The sequence below is a fragment of the Typopeltis vanoorti genome, chromosome 6, assembly GCF_054136105.1.
Source record: "Typopeltis vanoorti isolate ZY-2024b chromosome 6, IOZ_Tvanoo_1.0, whole genome shotgun sequence".
Lineage (NCBI taxonomy): Eukaryota > Metazoa > Arthropoda > Arachnida > Uropygi > Thelyphonidae > Typopeltis > Typopeltis vanoorti.
This window is the reverse complement of record NC_143554.1, coordinates 44,719,971-44,739,100: the sequence shown is the minus strand read 5'-3', so window position 1 is coordinate 44,739,100 and position 19,130 is coordinate 44,719,971. Positions and strand designations below refer to the sequence as shown.

Genomic DNA, 19,130 nt, shown 5'->3' with positions numbered 1-19,130 from the left:
GGAGGAGAGGATCCTTAGAGTAGCTGAATATGGTTTTAAGTTTAGTGGGTGGTTTAAAGGTGGCATTGAGGTTATAATGTTGTAGGATTCTGTTGATTTTTTCTGATAACCCCTTTAATGTATGGGATGGCTATGGTTTTACTGTAATCTAGATTCGTTTTTGTTGTGTATTATTTTTAGTACATAGAGTATTTTATTGACAGTAATTTTGTTATAGCCATTATTTATGAATGTTTTTCCCACCAGAGGTCAGGCCAACAATTGCGGTAGCGGTTGGTCAGTGTCTTTAACGAACCAGTTTGATTGTAGTATAGCTTGTTTCTTGTGTATATTTGTACGCTCCAGAAGATGACCTTGACATAAAGGTCGAAACGTCGAATTGTAGATTTTAGTTATATTAAACTAAAGTTTTTATTCAAACATGGTAGTTGTCTCCATAATTTTCAAAAATGCATTCGGATCACCGTGCAAGCCTAAAAGAAAGGATCCTAGGAGATGTGTTTTACATTATGGGAAATACTTAGAATAGTGATCAGAACTTTACCCACCTTTGCTATGAGTTGCCCTGGAATTGAACCATGTGTTTTAGCTTACGCTACAATCTGCTAAAACTTTTATAGTTTGCTATGTTCGGCATGAAACTCTTGGATTTCTATCTTTGAGTTTCTTATTTGGCTTTGGAATAATGTGGGATTTAATATCCCCTGAATTTAAATATATAATTATATGTTATTTTAACAGAATAAAATAAGATTTACCAATAATATTTCACCCTTACCATGAACACGTACCAATAATAAAAGTTTCGTATCTCACAGAAATAATGCGCACAAGCATACAATTTATCTGTAGCGACACTGCTCAACGAACAGTGTCGGATTCACTTGTTATGTGCAGCGACAAGTGCAAACGAATATTGGTGAGTCTAGCTGCAATTGGCTGAAAGTGATAATTCCGACACTGCGTTAGATTGCAGTGCATCTATTTCGTAATCTAAAGTGATAATCAAACAATTCCAATTATTAACTATTCAATCAATGTCAAAACATAAGCTGTAACCTTTAACATGTTGTTTTGCATTTATATAATGTTGTAAGCATTGTTATTATTTATAATAACCCCCAAGGAAAAAAATGAAAAAATTAAACAAAATTTAATTTTTTCATTTTTTCCTTGGGAGTGCTGCAGTGCTTATGTACAAGCTACCACTGTTATATACTCAGTTAAAAGAACTGAAAGGATGAAGTATATATAGCCTTTTGAAATGACAAGGGAAAACTACATCCAGGCTATCTGTCAAAAAACTAGAGTTCTACCGAAATACCCATAAAACCAGAGAAATGTATGGATAGCTAATTTCTTCTGCACCAAAGACTAAGAACAAAAGATAAAAACAGCAGGATACCTGAGGATAAAAGTGAAGAATTATTACTGCGGAAGAATCAATTCGAAAAACTATCAAATTCATCATTTAATTTCACTACAGATGCCTTGCCAGAAATAATAATAATCCAAAAAAGAATTTCTCGTTACGTATAACAATTTTCGATGCAAGAATTTGAAACTGAATTAAAAAACCAAAAGAATGAGAAAGTACCTGGATTAAATGGTATAACAGCAGAAGCTATTAAACATGGAAGCAAATAACCAAGTGAAAACACTTTCAACAACTAGCTCTAATCAAGAGTATTTTAGTAACAAGGTATGACACCTTTTGACTACTTGTATATAAGAAATATATATGACTTCTGCATTATCTTGATATCTCTTCTGGGTCTAGCTCCCACTGATGAGACCTGAGTAAAGGTTGAAACCGGTCTGGGTAGTGGCCCTTCCCATGATGCATAACATTATACATGTCTGTAAGGATATATGTCTTGCATTATGGGATTACCAAGGCAATTGATGTGAAGTCATTAGCCTCTATATATAAGTAGCCCAGTCGTGAAGTTACTTCACACACAAAATTTGTTTGCTTATATTTGGATAAAGGGTGAAACCAAGAATATATTTTCTTGGCATCTTTAACTCATATCATTTAGGTTAGTATTTATACCATTAATGCTGTGAATGTGGAAGAATTTTTCTTGCAAGATTTTTTCAGTTTTTAATTTTTGTTTTGTCCAATTATTTGTTATTTAATTTAAATGCAGTATCACTACATTTATTTGGGTTTATGCTCATTCTACATTGATGAACTAATTATACACATAAATTACATAATGAAAAATAAAGTAGCTAATATAAAACACTTATATTCACGAATGAACAACTCATCATAAAAAAGGAACCACCAGTTATGATTGTTTATTACCAGCTGAGCTCCCGGACACCATTATAAACAGCATGAAACATCATTGTGAGTGCTGTATTGCTGTGAGAGGTTGAGGCACTTTGACAATCTCATACTGACTATTGTCTACATTTACTCATTTGTTACTGAATTGAACTATTTGTTTCTGTATTGTTTCACATTTAATGAAATAATAATCCTTTGTGGCCAATGGTTGACTGTATTGTTGCCCTACTTATAAACTGTCTGGATTTTTATTTAATATAACTGGATGGGATCTAATTTGGTTAGATCCAATGTAAGAGGAACATTACCTTTCTACATTAAAAATATTGCAGATTTCATCTCTAAAGACCTCTGCCTTCATAGCTTTGACATCATGGTTTCTCTTATCACAAGCATGCTTTCTAAGGTTTTCCAGCTGACATCCTTAAATTATGTGCCATGACCCCCCCCACCTCCACCTCCCCATCACCACTGATATCCAATACTACCATTCCATGTCCCTCCATTTAGTATCATTATGTTCATTTTTGTTTTGTATTTGGTCACTTAAACATTAACACTTGAGCTTTTTCTTGGTTTTATTCATTGACCAGATATTTGTAAATGATATGCACGAATTGTTTACAAGTTTCACTAGCTATTCTATCTGGCTTCTTCAGGACAAGTATAACGGTACAAACTAATGTTTGCTAGTAAAAAAAAAAAAAAAGAATGGAGTAACATAGTCAAAATTAAAACTGACGCATAACATCATAAGCATGGAACGTGGTGTACCAGTCATTGTTTATTGATATCCAAAACTTGTAGACAATTTGTGCATATCATTTACAAATATCTGGTCAACGAATAAAAAAACCAAGAAAACGCTCTAGTATCATTATGTTTGTTAGGTGTTCACTAGTTGGCCATGCTCCAATGAAGTAATAAACAATTTTGAACTGAAATCAACAAGCTTTTCCATGGAATAAAATTTACATTAGTTTAAGAAAATAATGGAGTCCTGCCTTTTCTAAATTATAAAGAGGAAGCTTATGGCGCTCAGCTTTTCTGTTTATAAGCAGCCTATCTAAAAGATACATTCTCCAAGACTAGATGCATCAGCTTTCACAAAAAATTCGGAACTGTCAAGACTCTTGTCCACAGTGCACACATCATTTGTCTATGTCGGCTCTTCTAAGGACACTCAGACTTAAATGCATTGTAGAATTACAATGCATTTAAGATAACTTTATATTTAATGGTTACTTTCCATTTAAATCACAATAACCGACTCTCCTACCAACAGCTAATCAAATAACAAGAGAATTTCCATTCCTTACATATCTCCTGAGTTTAAAAAAAATAATATATTTCCAGACAGGTTTCAGTAAAGATTTTATCTATCCTGTCTTCCACAAAGACAAACTTCCTCTTTTGGCACACCTGGGAGAGTACGAGATTCCATGTTCCTGTACACTATCCTATTTTGGGCAGATAGGTTGTACTGTAGACAGTGACCATCATATCATATGGATTACATCCATTTTCTCCAAGCTCAGAAATCTGGTCTTGCAAAACCTGGAGTTTCTACTAGCCACAGGATCGTATGGAGCAACAAAAATTCTTTACAAGTCACTATATGTTGTACAAAAACATGCGGTAGCCATAATACTATATATTTAAAAAACAGTTAATACATATAAAAGAAATTAGAATTTAATACAAAATTCGTATGTATTTCAAGTACCATAATGTATCATTTAGGATGAATGTAACAGACTGGATAAAACATTCAAAATATGAAACACAAGAATGAATTATAAAGCATGAGTATATTTCCTTGTGGCCAAAGCCTAGTGAACGGGAGAAAACGCTATTAAAGTTCCAGGGAATCAATTATTATTAATAATAATAATTTAAAAACTATGAACAGTTTATGGCAATTACTTCCCTACACTTTGAAACAGGCATACAATCTAATGGGTTAAGATTAGGGCAATGATGCAGGTTTTGCAAGTTTCAAGGCATGGATGATGGAATATAAATCTACTATAGTGCAAAATTTTGTGTTGACAGTAATGAACTATGTCTATGGCATAAGAAACAAGGCCGGAACTCTCTGATTCTAAACATCTTATGAAGTCCTGGTGATCTTGGATTCTGATCTCAGCAGGACAGCCAGTCTGTCTAAAGTATCAAAGTTAGCAGGCAGAGGAAACTTCATAAAAATAGAGGAGCTATTTATCCTTGGTAGATGGTAAGAAAGAAGATAACTTTTGCACTGGTTTGAAGGTAGTGTATAGATTGTATCTGACAAAAACTATGCTATTTGTTTAGACTTTAAAGTAGAGTATGAAAATCCTTTTGGCATAGTGTGGTTTGGCTGTGTTTTCGCTCAACCCAATGGTTGATGGGGTAACAATGCTAGGGAATTATCATAGAACATGGTGGTTTTCCATTGCCTTCCTTGTCCAATAGTATTCTACTTCTGTAGATATCTGTTCACAAGTCAGTTTGGCTGTTTTGAGGGACAAAAAAACCTCAATTTCTAAGAGAAAAAAATCCTTACCTCCATATGAGACTAGATTTGATTGATGAGATAGATGAGACAGAACCTGGGTCTTTCCAACCAAAGGGCTCTGTCAAACCAACAGAGCTATGAAGACAGTCTGGATATAGGATGATATTTTTTATTTTCTGGGTGGTGGTTTCATAATACCCATTAGATGTCATAGTGATTCTTTTTTATTATTATTATTATTCGTGACACCTCCAAGGAGTCTGAAGACTCATTGCGGGAGGACACCTACTGTACAACTCTCTATCTCCACCACTACACAGAACCTCTACAACCAATCACCTACATCAATGCCATCTACTTTATTTTTATTTTATTTTTACAAAAAGTGGTCCTTGATGGAGATCTAAACAGAATAGAAAATCAATCTCATCAGGCATATAGAAAAGTTTTGGGAAAATCTGGAGAAAAGGGCAAAGCTAATAATAATGCTAAGTGTCTGCTAGATTTCTGCTCAGGATATGAACTAGTCATTAGTAACACCATGTTCCAACATAAAAATGTGCACAAGTTCACATAGAAAGAAGACACAAGAAATAAGAAAAGCCTCACTGACTATGCTACTGTTGATAGTGATATCTTCATGCTGGTTCAGGATAGAAGAATATACAGAGGATCTGAAATTGGAAGTGATCATCACTTAAGTAGGATAAAGACGAATATCACATTGAAAAGAACAGCATATAAGAAAGTTTTACTCTAAGGAGCAATGTGGTTAAATCGTCTGCAAGGATAAAAAAAATAAGAATACCATGACACACACAAGTAAAAGAAGCAAGGCTGGAAAAGAAGGCATACTTGAAAATGCCTATCTGGCAGGTGCCCTAAAAGAATACAGAGAAAAATGTAAGAGAGCTAAGCTATGTGTAAAAGTAATGAGAAGACTTTAGTAAGCATATAGAAGATAAATATCAAGACGATAACAAAATGTTTTGGAAGCTATTGAAAAAATCTTAGAAATGGAGAAAAAGATTACTGTAACTTGAATCATGGATGATAATACTTCTGCCAGTTCCACCTCTTTTCTAATGACACTTCTTATGTGAATGGTCATGATCCTGAATTCTGATGTTGAGTTTGAGTTTGTTTCTGTAGCTCATTTTCACTGTTTATCCTAGTTCCCTAATGGAAACAATGTGGGAGGTGGGGGGGGGGGGATCTTGTTTAACTGAGCCATATCCAAGCCAGAATGACAATTCTTCTTCCTATATACCATTCTTCATCTTGCGGTTTAAGTCAATAGAGATTATAATTTGAATAGCTAAATCTTATACTGCAAGCATGAATATTATGGGGAGAGACTGAAGGTTTGGAAGTTGCAAAGTTTAACTAACATGCAGAAAAGAGATCATAAGATAGAAACAGCTAGTAACTAAAAAAAGTAACTTAAGTATAAAGAGCTAATAAGTTTCATTTCGGCAATGAAAACATTATTTAAATTAAGGGGATATTAAATCCCACATATAGTTCTAAAACCGAATAAGAAACTCAAAGATTGGAATTAGAGAGTTTCTTGACGAATATAGTAAACTATAAAGTATCGGCGACCACTGGCGTGAGCAAATGCAAGTGACCCTAGCACGTAGTGCAATACCGGAAGACTCACAGCAAAGTCAGTAAATTCTGATCGCTATTCTTAGATATTTTCCATAATGTAAAAACATAATGTAAAAATAATGTATAATGTTTTCTGGTATTGCACTACGTGCTAGGGTCACTTGCATTTGCTCACGGCAGTGGTCGCCGATACTTTACAGTTTACTATATTCGGCAAGAAAACTCTCTGATTCCAATCTTTGAGTTTCTTATTCGGTTTTAAAACTATATGTGGGATTTAATATCCCCTTAATTTTAAAAAAAAAAAAAAAAAAGTAAGTTACTAAGGGATTTTACAGAGTAGATACCAAAGAAAATTTTCAGTACGTAACAGGATGGGATCACTCCTTAAAATTGTGTAAGAATGTGATTAGCCAGGATATCATGACTAAATTTTTTGTTTGATAAGTTGTGAATGAGTACAGTGAGTTATGAGTGTAGGTGTTTTGATCATCATGCTCTTTTGCATGATGATAAACCAAATTTCGGGAGAGACACTTTGCTCCTGTGTACATAATAGTTAGTGTGGGCATCTGATAACGTCTTTCGACTACTCCAAGAAGATACCCATATATTAATAGTTATGTATACTTTAAAAATCAGTGGAATTAATTATCTATATATACACTGATGTCAAAAACTTAAGCTCAAACACTATTTCTGAAGATTACAACTGCAAATTTAAACAAATCAGTTTGTAGCAATTTGTATAACTAACGATTTCGAGTAAAACCAGGTACATATTCAATTTTCCAAATTGCGCACAAATGATAATGTGGTAGCACTCAATGGTACGACATTCTGAGAGCTGCATCACAGTTCAGGGGTGGACATATTCCATACTGAAATATCTCTCTGGATAAGTTTCTGTAAGCATTGTACATTAATTCTTAACTGTACATCCTTACTATGTCCTTAGGAAATTTGTAACTTTTGCCAAAAATGTATTGCAATTTAATTTGTATGAATGATAACACATTTTTTGTATAATATAATTTATTAATGTGCTGGCAATAAATTTATCTCCACATTTCGCTGTAGTCATGAAAATTTTTTCATATACAGGTAACAATTTAGTTTGTCCTTAGCTTTTGGACACCAGTGTATACACCCTCTGTCCAAAAAGAAACCGAACTTTTCGAAAATAGAACTAGTGGTGCCACCTGTTGTATCTTTTTTTTTTTTGTCGAAAGCAGCAACTTTCATTAGTATTGTGTCAACTGTATATGACATTTGTTTCATTAGAAGCCGAGTTATAGTCCCAAGAGTGACAGTGTGTTTTGATGAACGGTCGGAAAATGAGTTTCAAACAGAGAGCTGCAATTGCCTTTTGTGTTAAACTTGGTAAAAGTTTTACCGAAATGCAACAAACACTTCAAAAAGCATACGGTGATGAATGCTTATCCCATAACTCAAGTTTACAAGTGGTTTAAGCAATGTCAAAGTGGTTGTGAGATGCTTGAGGACAACGAAAAGCCAGGCCGTCCAAAAATTGGACTGAGCGAAGTTAACATCCAAAAAGTGCGTGATTTCATCAAAATCACACACCGAAATCATCCGTGAGATTGAATGAAGATGAATTAGGGATTCCAAAATCAACTGTGCACAACATTTTGACTGAGTTTGGGCCTTCGTAAATTGAATTCACGATTTGTTCCCCACAAGCTGACCGACGACCAAAAAATGTATCGAATTGAACACTGCAGGGACCTCATTAAAACTGCTCAAACTTCCTTAAAATGATCGTTACTGGTGACAAAACATGATGTTTTGAGTACGAGCCCGAAACAAAGCACCAGAGTGCTTAGTAGAGACCATCAGAAGAGGGGCATCCAAAAAAAAGTCGCTCGGAGAAGTCAAAAGTAAAGACAATGCTGATTTGTTTCTACGATTTTAAGGGCATTATCAACTAAGAATTCATTCCGCCTGGCCAAACAGTCAATGGTGAGTTTTATCTCAAAATTTTGAAGCGATTGATAGCAAGAATTCATCGTGATGCAGGCAGCTGGTCACTTTTGCATGATAATGCACCATCTCATCGTTCGAACATTGTGGACAGTTTTTGAGCAAAAACCAAGTTTGTGTGTTGGGTCACTTGCTGTATTCACCTGATTTAGCACCCCGTGACTTCTTTCTCTTTCCCCGACTTCATTTGCCGATGAAAGGAAAGCGATATGACACCACTGAAAACGTTCAAGCAGCAGTAACCACGACCCTCAACAGTATCCCAAAAACCGATATAAAAAACTTATTTAACGAATTAATTGATCATGCCAAATGCTATATTGAAGTGGAGGGAGAATAAATGAATGAAATAAATTATTTGAATAATTATAATTGGTCTGTGTTTTATTTTCTATCAAAAGTTCGGTTTCTTTTTGGACAGAGGGTGTATATATATATATATATATATATATATAATATAGGTAATTTCTGTATTGAGTAATAAATTAAATTAAGGTGTGAGATAGGGATATAGTCTGTCTCCAACTCTACATACTGATCAAATTATAAAAACATGGAAAACAAAAAAAAAACAGGGTATTTTGACAAAAAGAACTGTTGTTAATAATTGTTGTATGCAAATTATCAAATATTGGGAATATAATTTGGGTGAAATGAATTTCATCATCTGATATGAGTCCACCTCTCAGCTTAGTGAAAATACATGTATGATACAATAATCAAAAATTAAAACAAACTTGGCTCATCCACGGTACTGATGAACTATAGTTATATAACCTTTAGTGGGTGGGAGATTCATACAAAGTAAAGTGAACATGATCTTAAAAAATTTTAACTGATTTCTACAGGTCATTTTCATTATTTCTTTTTACGAATCTTCCATCTTTCCAGAAAAGATGCTAATAAACATTGCTTTGAAGTTGCTGCTTTACTTTTTAAAAGCAAATTACCTTCATGTAATTTATCTAGTGCTGAAACCTGTGCCTGTTTTCATTAAGACAAAAGAGCAATATATCTATTTTGAAAGCAGATAAAAGAAAAGCTGTAGTGATAATGGATAAGGCCGACCATGAGAGGAAAACAGACTGCCTTTTACAGGATACCCCCCCCCCCCACCTATCAAGAAATTAGTTATAACCCTATAAAAACACAAATTAAACAATTAAATAAGCTGCTTGATGAAGTTGTTAGTTGAGATCAAAATACTTTGGACAAGTTGCACACTCATTTTGGAACAACTCTTCATTTATATGGCCTCCCAAAAATTCATAAAGAAGCTTATCCAGCAAGAGCAATCGAGAATTGCATTGACCATCCCACCTATAGAATCGGTAAATTTCTGTCATGTTTATTAAATGCCCATAATGTAATCCAGATCATTCATCAAGAATCACACACACACATTTTCTTGAGAAAATCAAGGATATTCAAATACAAGAGTCGGATTTGTTAGTCAGCTTTAACATTGTTTCTCTCTTTACCAACATTACATTATCTGACATTGTTAATTTACTATACGATGATTACTCTCCTGATATTGCAAAGATTTCTAAATTTGTTACAGATTCAGGATATTTCAGCTAGAAAAAACAAGATCTGTAGACATGTTGAAGGCCCTGCCATGGGTAGCCTTCAATCTCCACCTTTGGCAAACTATTTTTTTGAACCATCTGGAAGATACCTTGTTGTCATCCATTCATTCCCAACCTTCCCATTGGTTTCATTATGTTGAAACCAATGAGAAAGAAAATTGCAAAGCCCTTTTACAATGGCCAAATCTGAATTGGAACAATTGTCTCTCTCTCCCAAAAGTTTGGAAGATTCTTATTTTATGTAACCATCAAAAATAGTTTTTAATAATATTATTTATTATTAATATTAATTTCTAGCACGCGGCAGTTTTTAATTGGTGAACCACCGTAAGAAATATCTGTACTTTCATTTCATCAAAGTTAATTTAATTTAATTAATTACTTTGGTTATTGTGTAATTTATTGTTCTCTGTTAATACAGTCTCTAACCTTTCCAACCAGGCTTCCCTCACAGCTAATCTCTCTTATTTGATATACCTTCATGTCCAATGACTATAATGCAAGAAAAAAAGAAAAGAAAGTAGTTGTTCCTCCTGTCACCTTGCATCCCTTTTAACATACAGATGATAGATGTTACTAATCCTTCTAGAACACCTCAGTGAAAAAGAGCCAGAACTTTAAAGTCTCTACACTGCTTTAAAACCTCAAATGAAACTATCTGCCTTTATCTGCACTGCTACAGATCAATTACTCCCCTTTCCTCTCTGTTCCAAGTGTGTACCATGTTCCTTGTTCTTACAACTTGTCATATTATGGACAAATTCGGAGATCAGCAAATATCCACCTTGAAGAACATAATAAAACTATGGTCAGTAATGTCTAGATATCAATGAAACTTGGATACCTTGCACAAAATTGACAGAAAAAACTAATACAGCTATGCTTCACTGCAGCAAATATAGCCTTGAAAGACTTTATTTTGGAATCATCAGCAGATTTTATGAAACCAACCAAATAAATATGGTAGTATTCAAACTTCCCAAGATTTGGGGGAAAAAATCAAACTTTTAGATCCTTCCACCAAAGTCAAGGGAAGCTACCAGCATTCATAGAAGGACACCCTCTATGAATGCTGGTAGGCTTCTAATCTAAGTATTTCATTAGAGAGAGAGAGAGAGTGTGTGTGTGTGTGAGAGAGATGACAATTTTTATATTGTATCCCACAATGGCTCTGTGATAGATGAAATATTGGAACTATTAAACCTGTGCTTAATTATCTCATTTTGCTGTTTTCATTTTATTAAACCTAATAACGAGATTAAACCAGCATCAAAGCCTTAATACACAGTAGAACAAGTTATAGCTATTTAAAAAAAAAAAGTATTTGTTCATACATGAGCAACTTGATATTAGAATGTCCTCGAATATTTAAAACAGTAGACTATTAATCTCAAGAAATGCAATATTTACTTTTGCTAATATGCTTTCAAATTCACGGTTCTGGGAAGAGGTACCACATGCCTCAGGTAATAAATCCATGAGTTGGGAATGTGTTCTATCACTCATACAAAGTAGAGATATCATTTCTTGCCTTGTTACCTCTTCTTCAGACTGACCTTAAATATAAAACAGAAATAGTAAGTATTAAAACACATATAAGGATTATAACTACACATAATTTCATAATTCATGAATGTTACTTTGGAAAAGCTCGATGTGTTAAATTAAGACCTCATATTTTGAAAAAAAAAAAAAAAAAAATCAAAGTTCACTTTAAGAAACTATCCAACTATAAGTCCAATGGTGAAAAAACATAAAATTCCACACAGAGTAGTACAATTCACCAATTGGTAGGAATAATAGAAACCACCCATGGAGTGAGTCACAAATTCTGTATTCCTAGATGCAGAAACTCACCTATACTCCTTTTTTTTTTGGTCTGGATCATTTCTTGCCATATCTGCTTCAAACAATTGCTTTATTAATCTTTTATCTCTTATTCTGTTTAAGTGACTGTATAGCCAAGCTTCACATAACGTGAATTCAATTAAAGTGGTTTTCAGTTACTGAAGTTTAAAAAAAACATACCACTTTTTACTATAAAGGATGATGCAAATATCAAATTAATACAATCTTCTTTTTTTATGCGATACTTGAAAAAGATCTGAATTGAACTCTAAGCTTACTGGGCAGGCAATAAACAAGTTTGCTTATTGACCCCCACCTCCACTCCCCCCTCAAGTGTTCTATCAACCATCACAAGAGGATGTGATGGTTGATAGAATGCACATGACTGTTAATAAAGATATGTGCAGGCTATTGTAAATTGGATGATTCTTCAAAAAAGGAAAGCCAACACTATTCAAACAAGTGTGTGTTCAAATATTTCTGGAACAAAGTTTCTTCATTGTGTATTTTATGCAATTAAAGGATTACAGACATTCAGGAATGTTCATTAAGAATTTAAAATTCTTTATGGAAATTCCTGAAGGTCATCACAGACCAATTATAATTTTTTCTATTGATTATTATTTTCAAATAATGCTTTTGCATTTTGCACAATTAACTCATGGGATGAATTAATTGTGTTAATCAATGCCAGCCGATACAACTCAGTCTAGCATGGATGGGTTGGGGAGGTTGACAGACACTAGAGCGTAGTATAGTATGTGGAGGTCATATGAAATCTAGAAGAATAAAGGTGACTTTTTAATTAGAATATTGATGGAATAACTTAATAATAATAGGGAATAATTTAAGGAGGGATATTCAGTTATTTGCTGATGAGGCAAAATTGTGAAGGGGAGGATGATTTAAATAAATTGGCATTCTAAACCAACTCTTTGATCAGTAAGGTAAAAGTTCGAACATCTTGTATACTGCTAAATTGATGTTTTGTATTCTTTCCTTTTTTTTTTCCCCACATCATACCAGCCTTACTTTTTTATATATTTCCAAATTTAACATTTTCTCCTATTCTTGAGAATTAAGTGATATATTTAATGATTATTTCCATATTTTTTAAATTTATTTTTCATACTGATTTTCATACCAAATCTGTAACAAATTATTTAATAGGGATTAAAGACATTTAAATAAAAAGGTGAATGATAGCATCATCTTCATAGAGTAAAGAACTGAGCTTAATATTTTTTTTTTTTTTTTAAATAATGAAACCTGTGGTGCATTCATAATTAGAAGAAACACATGTATAAACCACAGTGAAAATTATTTAATTGTAAATATTTCATCCTAAGTATCTTAGGACATCATCAGTACAGTATTTAAACAAATATAGGAATAACATACAGTTAGGGTGCATGATTACAATAGAATCTCATGAAACGTGCATAACGTGCTAAAGTAGTAAAAGAAAAAAAAAAAAAGAAAAAAAAAAAACGATAATTATTTAACACAATTTCGTATGATAATTTCCCATACTTTAGGAATGGTAAGAACGTCGTTGTGGTTTAGGTTTGGTCTGTGTAGTAGGGCTTCAGAACTTTCTTTGTATAAACGTTCATGTTTAAATAAAGATCTATGTAAAAGTTTAGCCTTTTCCCAATGGATCCTATGGTTTGGATTTTCAATTCCGTGTTGAGAGAGGCCAGATTTCTGCGGTTTAAAAAGACGAATGTGGTCTTGATGTTCCGAGATGCGTTTCTGAACAGACCTACCTGTCTGTCCAAAGTAAGATAATTTGCATGAGCATGGAATCTCATAAACACCAGGTAACATCAAGGGTGAGAATTTGTCCTTAGGAGAAGGTAATAAGTTGTAAATTTGGTTGATAGGTTTGTAAGTAGTGGCAAAATTGTATTTCTTCATAATTTTAGAAAGACGTTCGGAAATGCCTTTGACGTAAGGTATGGGAATCCTATGCACTTCTTCCTGTCTGGTTTGATGTATGCAGAAGTGACTGATGATTTTTTGAGTTGTTTGGGGATTACATCCATTTAGGATGGCTGTATTTTTGATAACCTCTAATTCCTGGTTTAAAGATTCTTCAGAGGAGCAAAATTTGTGTGCTCTGGAAACTAGTGATTTAATAATTCCAGATTCCATGGATGATGAGCAGAAGAATTGTGAATGTAGCGACCTGAGAATGTAGGCTTGCGAAAGACGGATGTGGCGATGGAATTGTCTTCTTTTCTTTGGATGTGTAAATCCAAAAAATTTTGTGTAAATCTTAGGTAAGCCATAAATCCTAGAATTTATGGCTTACCTAAGCTACACAAAACTAATGTTCCACTTAGACCCGTCGTAGACTGTATCAGCTGTCCAACGTACAAGTTATCAAGATTCTTATCTAACCTTCTCCGCCCTCACATAGGCCACTCAGTCTCTTCAATCAAAAATTCTACTGAGTTTCACACAAAAATTAAGACATTCAACTATCAAAAACTGACTTGTTAATCAGCTTCGACACTGTCTCCCTCTTCACAAACATTCCCCATAAAGAAACAATAGAATTACTAACTCAAAAATTTCTGTCTGATATAGTTGAATTGTTCAAGTTTGTTATTGCATCAGGTTACTTCACCTGGAAAGGTCAAATTTACAAGCAAGAGGAAGGAACAGCAATGGGATCTCCTTTATCACCAAACCTTGCAAATTTGTTTCTAGAACACCTTGAGGAAAAAATATTCACTTTTGAACCCAAACCAAAAATTGGCTAAGATATGTCGATGACGTATTTGCAGTCTGGAATCATCCCGAACCTGAATTACAACTGTTTCTAGATAAAATTAACCTTCTTCATCATCGCATCAACTTTACGTTAGAAAAAGAATCTCCACAGGGTATCTCTTTTTTGGAAGACGGTTCCATCGCCACGTCCGTCTTTCGCAAGCCTACATTCTCAGGTCGCTACATTCACAATTCTTCTGCTCATCATCCATCTCAGAAATCTGGCATTATTAAATCACTAGTTTCCAGAGCACACAAATTCTGCTCCTCTGAAGAATCTTTAAACCAGGAATTAGAGGTTATCAAAAATACAGCCATCCTAAATGGATATAATCCCAAAACAACTCAAAAAATCATCAGTCACTTCTGCATACATCAAACCAGACAGGAAGAAGTGCATAGGATTCCCATACCTTACGTCAAAGGCATCTCAGAACGTCTTTCTAAAATTATGAAGAAATACAATTTTGCCACTACTTACAAACCTATCAACCAAATTTACAACTTATTACCTTCTCCTAAGGACAAATTCTCACCCTTGATGTTACCTAGTGTTTATGAGATTCCATGCTCATGCAAATTATCTTACTTTGGACAGACAGGTTGGTCTGTTCAGAAACGCATCTCGGAACATCAAGACCACATTCATCTTCTTAAACCGCAGAAATCTGGCCTCTCTCAACACGGAATTGAAAATCCAAACCATAGGATCCATTGGGAAAAGGCTAAACTTTTACATAGATCTTTATTTAAACATGAACGTTTATACAAAGAAAGTTCTGAAGCCCTACTACACAGACCAAACCTAAACCGCAACGACGTTCTTACTATTCCTAAAGTATGGGAAATTATCATACAAAATTGTGTTAAATAATTATCATTTTTTTTTTTTTTTTTTTTTTTTTTTTTTTCTTGTACTACTTTAGCACATTACATGAGATTCTATTGTAATCATGCACCTAACTGTGTGTTATTCCTATATTTGTTTAAATACTGTACTGATGATGTCCTAAGATACTTAGGATGAAATATTTACAATTAAATAATTTTCACTGTGGTTTATACATGTGTTTCTTCTAATTATGAGCTTAATATATTCTAATTTGACATCCAATTGGCATCATATTTCCATTATAAAAAAGTGTGGAGTATATAGAATAACAGTGGATATTGACAATGACCTTCAATACACAAGTGATTTAACATAAAACCATCTTCCGAAATACTCAACTCTAATTTCCAATCTGCAAACAGAGTACTTTAGCAAGTTTTTTTTTTTTTCATTTGGTCAAAAAATAAATTATACCTGACAAGAAATTTTATTCTTGTTTTTATCCTTTACCCCACTGCGAAAAAAAAAAAAAAAAAGTTTTCGCATAAAGTATGTGAAGATATTTCACATGCAAACTTTTATTTGCTTGAACTTGGGTAAAGAATAATAACAGAATACAACATCTTGTCAAGTATAATTAATTTCCTTATGTATCAGAACCTCCACAGCTTGGTCAGTACTAACAATGCCCTTTGATTGCAAGTTTGAATTCCATCTAATAGACAAAGAATCTCTGGGTCTTTCCAGCCAAAAGGCATCATCAATCTAAATGAGGATTTTCAACTGGTAAGTTAGCTGGTCTCATATAGAAATAACAGGTGTTTCCCTTCCAGAAACTAAGGTTTTTCATCCTGTAATCAGACAAACTGGCCAGGAAAATACACACATACAATATATAAATAGGAAAATATATTTATAACACTAACCACCTTATCCTATTATAATTGTGATTACAGAAGCCAGGAATACTTCACAGGTTGTAGGCTCTAAGGGCTTGTAAACACCACCAATGAATGAATGAATAAATTATGCATTACTCTAGTCAAATAATAATAACAATAATAATTTATTTTATGCCATAATGTTTTGAATAGTTTCATTTTGTTTGTTGTGAGCAAACTAGCCTGCTTATTGGAGGTCTGAAGAGTCTTGAGAATATTTAGTGTTGAGTATTTTTTGAGCACAGTCCAAGAAGCAATCAACTCGGCCTGTCAGCAGTGCTAAATGCACTATGTAAGTTATCAACTTGCCTGGGCGCACTGAAAAAAATGTAATACCTTATGATTTTTTAACGTGGATGATTAGTTATTATGTTATCAATTTCTTTTATTTAAAAAAACAATTAAGCATTCAGATCTTTTTATTGTATGTTCCATAATGCTTTTCCTGGTTTCTGTTCAAAGTGGATAGCAAAACGTCAAATTTCATCTAACATTTATAATAAAATCAACATGCCTTTCTCGATATTATTCATTTCTATATCATCTATTGGTTGAAGTGATAAAATTTATACATCTGAAATCTGATTTTTTTTTTTTTTTTTTTTTAAGTAAATGAATGTGATTAACAAGCATGAGCACTTAAAAGATGTGAAAGAAAGTTTGCCATTTGATAGACAACAGTCAATATAGTCTATGACTGGTCTTACAGGACCATCTTTGTATATTTTTTGCTATATCATAACTATAAATGTTTCTTTTTTAAACTTCATATCGATTGTAACCTATCAACTCTAGTGAACAGTTCATATCACACTTGTGAAATCAATTATTATTCTACCTTTTGAATTATCAATTACAGGTAACCCTCGTATAACGCGGATGTTAGGTTCCATAGAAATGCTGCGTTACATAAATCGCGTTATGCGAGACTCAGATTACATAGAAAAAGTAGGGTTAGGTTCCGAAATCGTTTTTTTTTAATTATATAAACAACAATGACATACCCAACAAAAATATATTTTTATTTAATTCTTGTAATTCATGTAAATTAAGAAAACATATAAACTATGAAACAAATATATAGTATAAACTTATAAAATTACAAATTGTATGTAAACTTCATTGCACATAATAAAGTGCATATTTTAATCGTCATCACTGTCTTCAAAATGAACATTTCGTAGATGTACTTTATTTACAAGTGGCCAGAAGTCGTCATCACTTGAAATCTCTGGGACATCATTTGTATAATTCTCATTGCATACTTCGGTTGGTTTAGTTATCAAGAAGTCAGTAATACGACCTTGCTTACCACTATGCTGCAATTTTTTATTAAGTTCATAATATGGGGCTAAACAAATATCCAAATGTCTTGTGAATTTTCTGGAGCCCTCGTTGAGGGATCATTATCCATAAAATAACTTACTAACTTTCTTGCCGAGTCCAATCCTTCTGCTAATTTGTTTAAAATGAATTCTTTAACGGATTCATCACAATTAGAATCTTCGACAGAACTTTCCCCGCCATTTGGTTCAACGTCATCTATTAATTCTACCAGTTCCTCCTAATTTAAATCTATTTCTCCATCAATTAATTCACTAATTTCGTTTTCAACCATATCGCAAAAGCCCTCTAAGTGGCATTACTATAAAAATAAAATTTTTACCTAAAAAGCATTATATATTGCATGTAACTCACCAGAAAATAAAAGTGCTCAGCTTGAGATGAACACACTTATGGATTTTTAATGCGCTTTCCTGGCAGAAAACGAAGACAACTTTCAACAATAATAACACTTTACATGGTAAACAATTGATGTACATGCATGCTAAAGGATATTTCCCCTAAAATTAGCAACTTATAACTATATGCGTGATATGGGCAAACACAAATTTAATGAAGATAAAATTTGATTTTTAAGTCGCAGTGAAAAACATATGAAAAGATAAAGGGTTACTACAATTTGTAGACCACGTTATATCGAAACTGCGTTGTATAAATACTGCGTTGAACAAGAGTTGCTACAATTGTAGACCGCGTTGTATAAGTACCGCGTTATACGAGGGTTACCTGTACTAAAGATGATCGTTAGTCGAAGATCTGAGTATTTGTATATACAGTAAGCCCCCCGTATCCACAGGGTTTGGTTCCATCGTCTTCCGGAGATACCTGAAACCGCATGTAGTAGCAAACCACTAGTGAGACCCATATTTTTGCACATATATAACAAAATTGAAGCAGGAAATTATTAGTAAATTGACTTAGTCTCACATGCTAGGACTGTAGGGTTCTTTAGTGAATATATTCGGTTGGTGAGATGGATAGGAGGGTGGTTGACGGAGAGATATCAGAGAGTGGTATACTCAGGAGTAGAGTCCACAAGACGGCCTGTGACTAGTGGTGTGCCACAAGGATCTGTTCTTGGACCACTGCTGTTTAATTTGTCCATTAATGATATAGGAAAGGATCTGAGAGGAACAGTTCATTTGTTTGCGGATGATGCGAAGTTGGGTAGGGCAATAATGAATGCAGATGACGTCAAAATTTTGCAGGATGATTTGGATAGATTGGAGGTCTGGGCTAAGGAGAATGGATGTCAATTTAATGTGGCAAAATGTAAGGTTATGCATTTTGGGGTGAAAAGATTGACGGCAGTCTACTGCATTGGTGGAACTGTGCTCGGAAATTGATCAGGCACGAGATTTAGGAGTGTTGGTGG

At 33.7% G+C, this 19,130-nt stretch overlaps 1 protein-coding gene across 2 annotated transcripts in view; it reads right to left on the bottom strand.

Moving 5' to 3' along the window:
* The window catches only part of Ubr3 (Ubr3 ubiquitin ligase), a 542,232-nt gene that overhangs the window by 280,315 nt on the left and 242,787 nt on the right, over positions 1-19,130 (bottom strand). For both annotated transcript variants that reach the window (XM_090394146.1, XM_090394147.1), the window contains exon 14: positions 11,420-11,565. In XM_090394146.1, the coding sequence (XP_090250272.1) occupies positions 11,420-11,565 (146 nt within the window). The remainder of the gene's footprint in view (positions 1-11,419; positions 11,566-19,130) is intronic.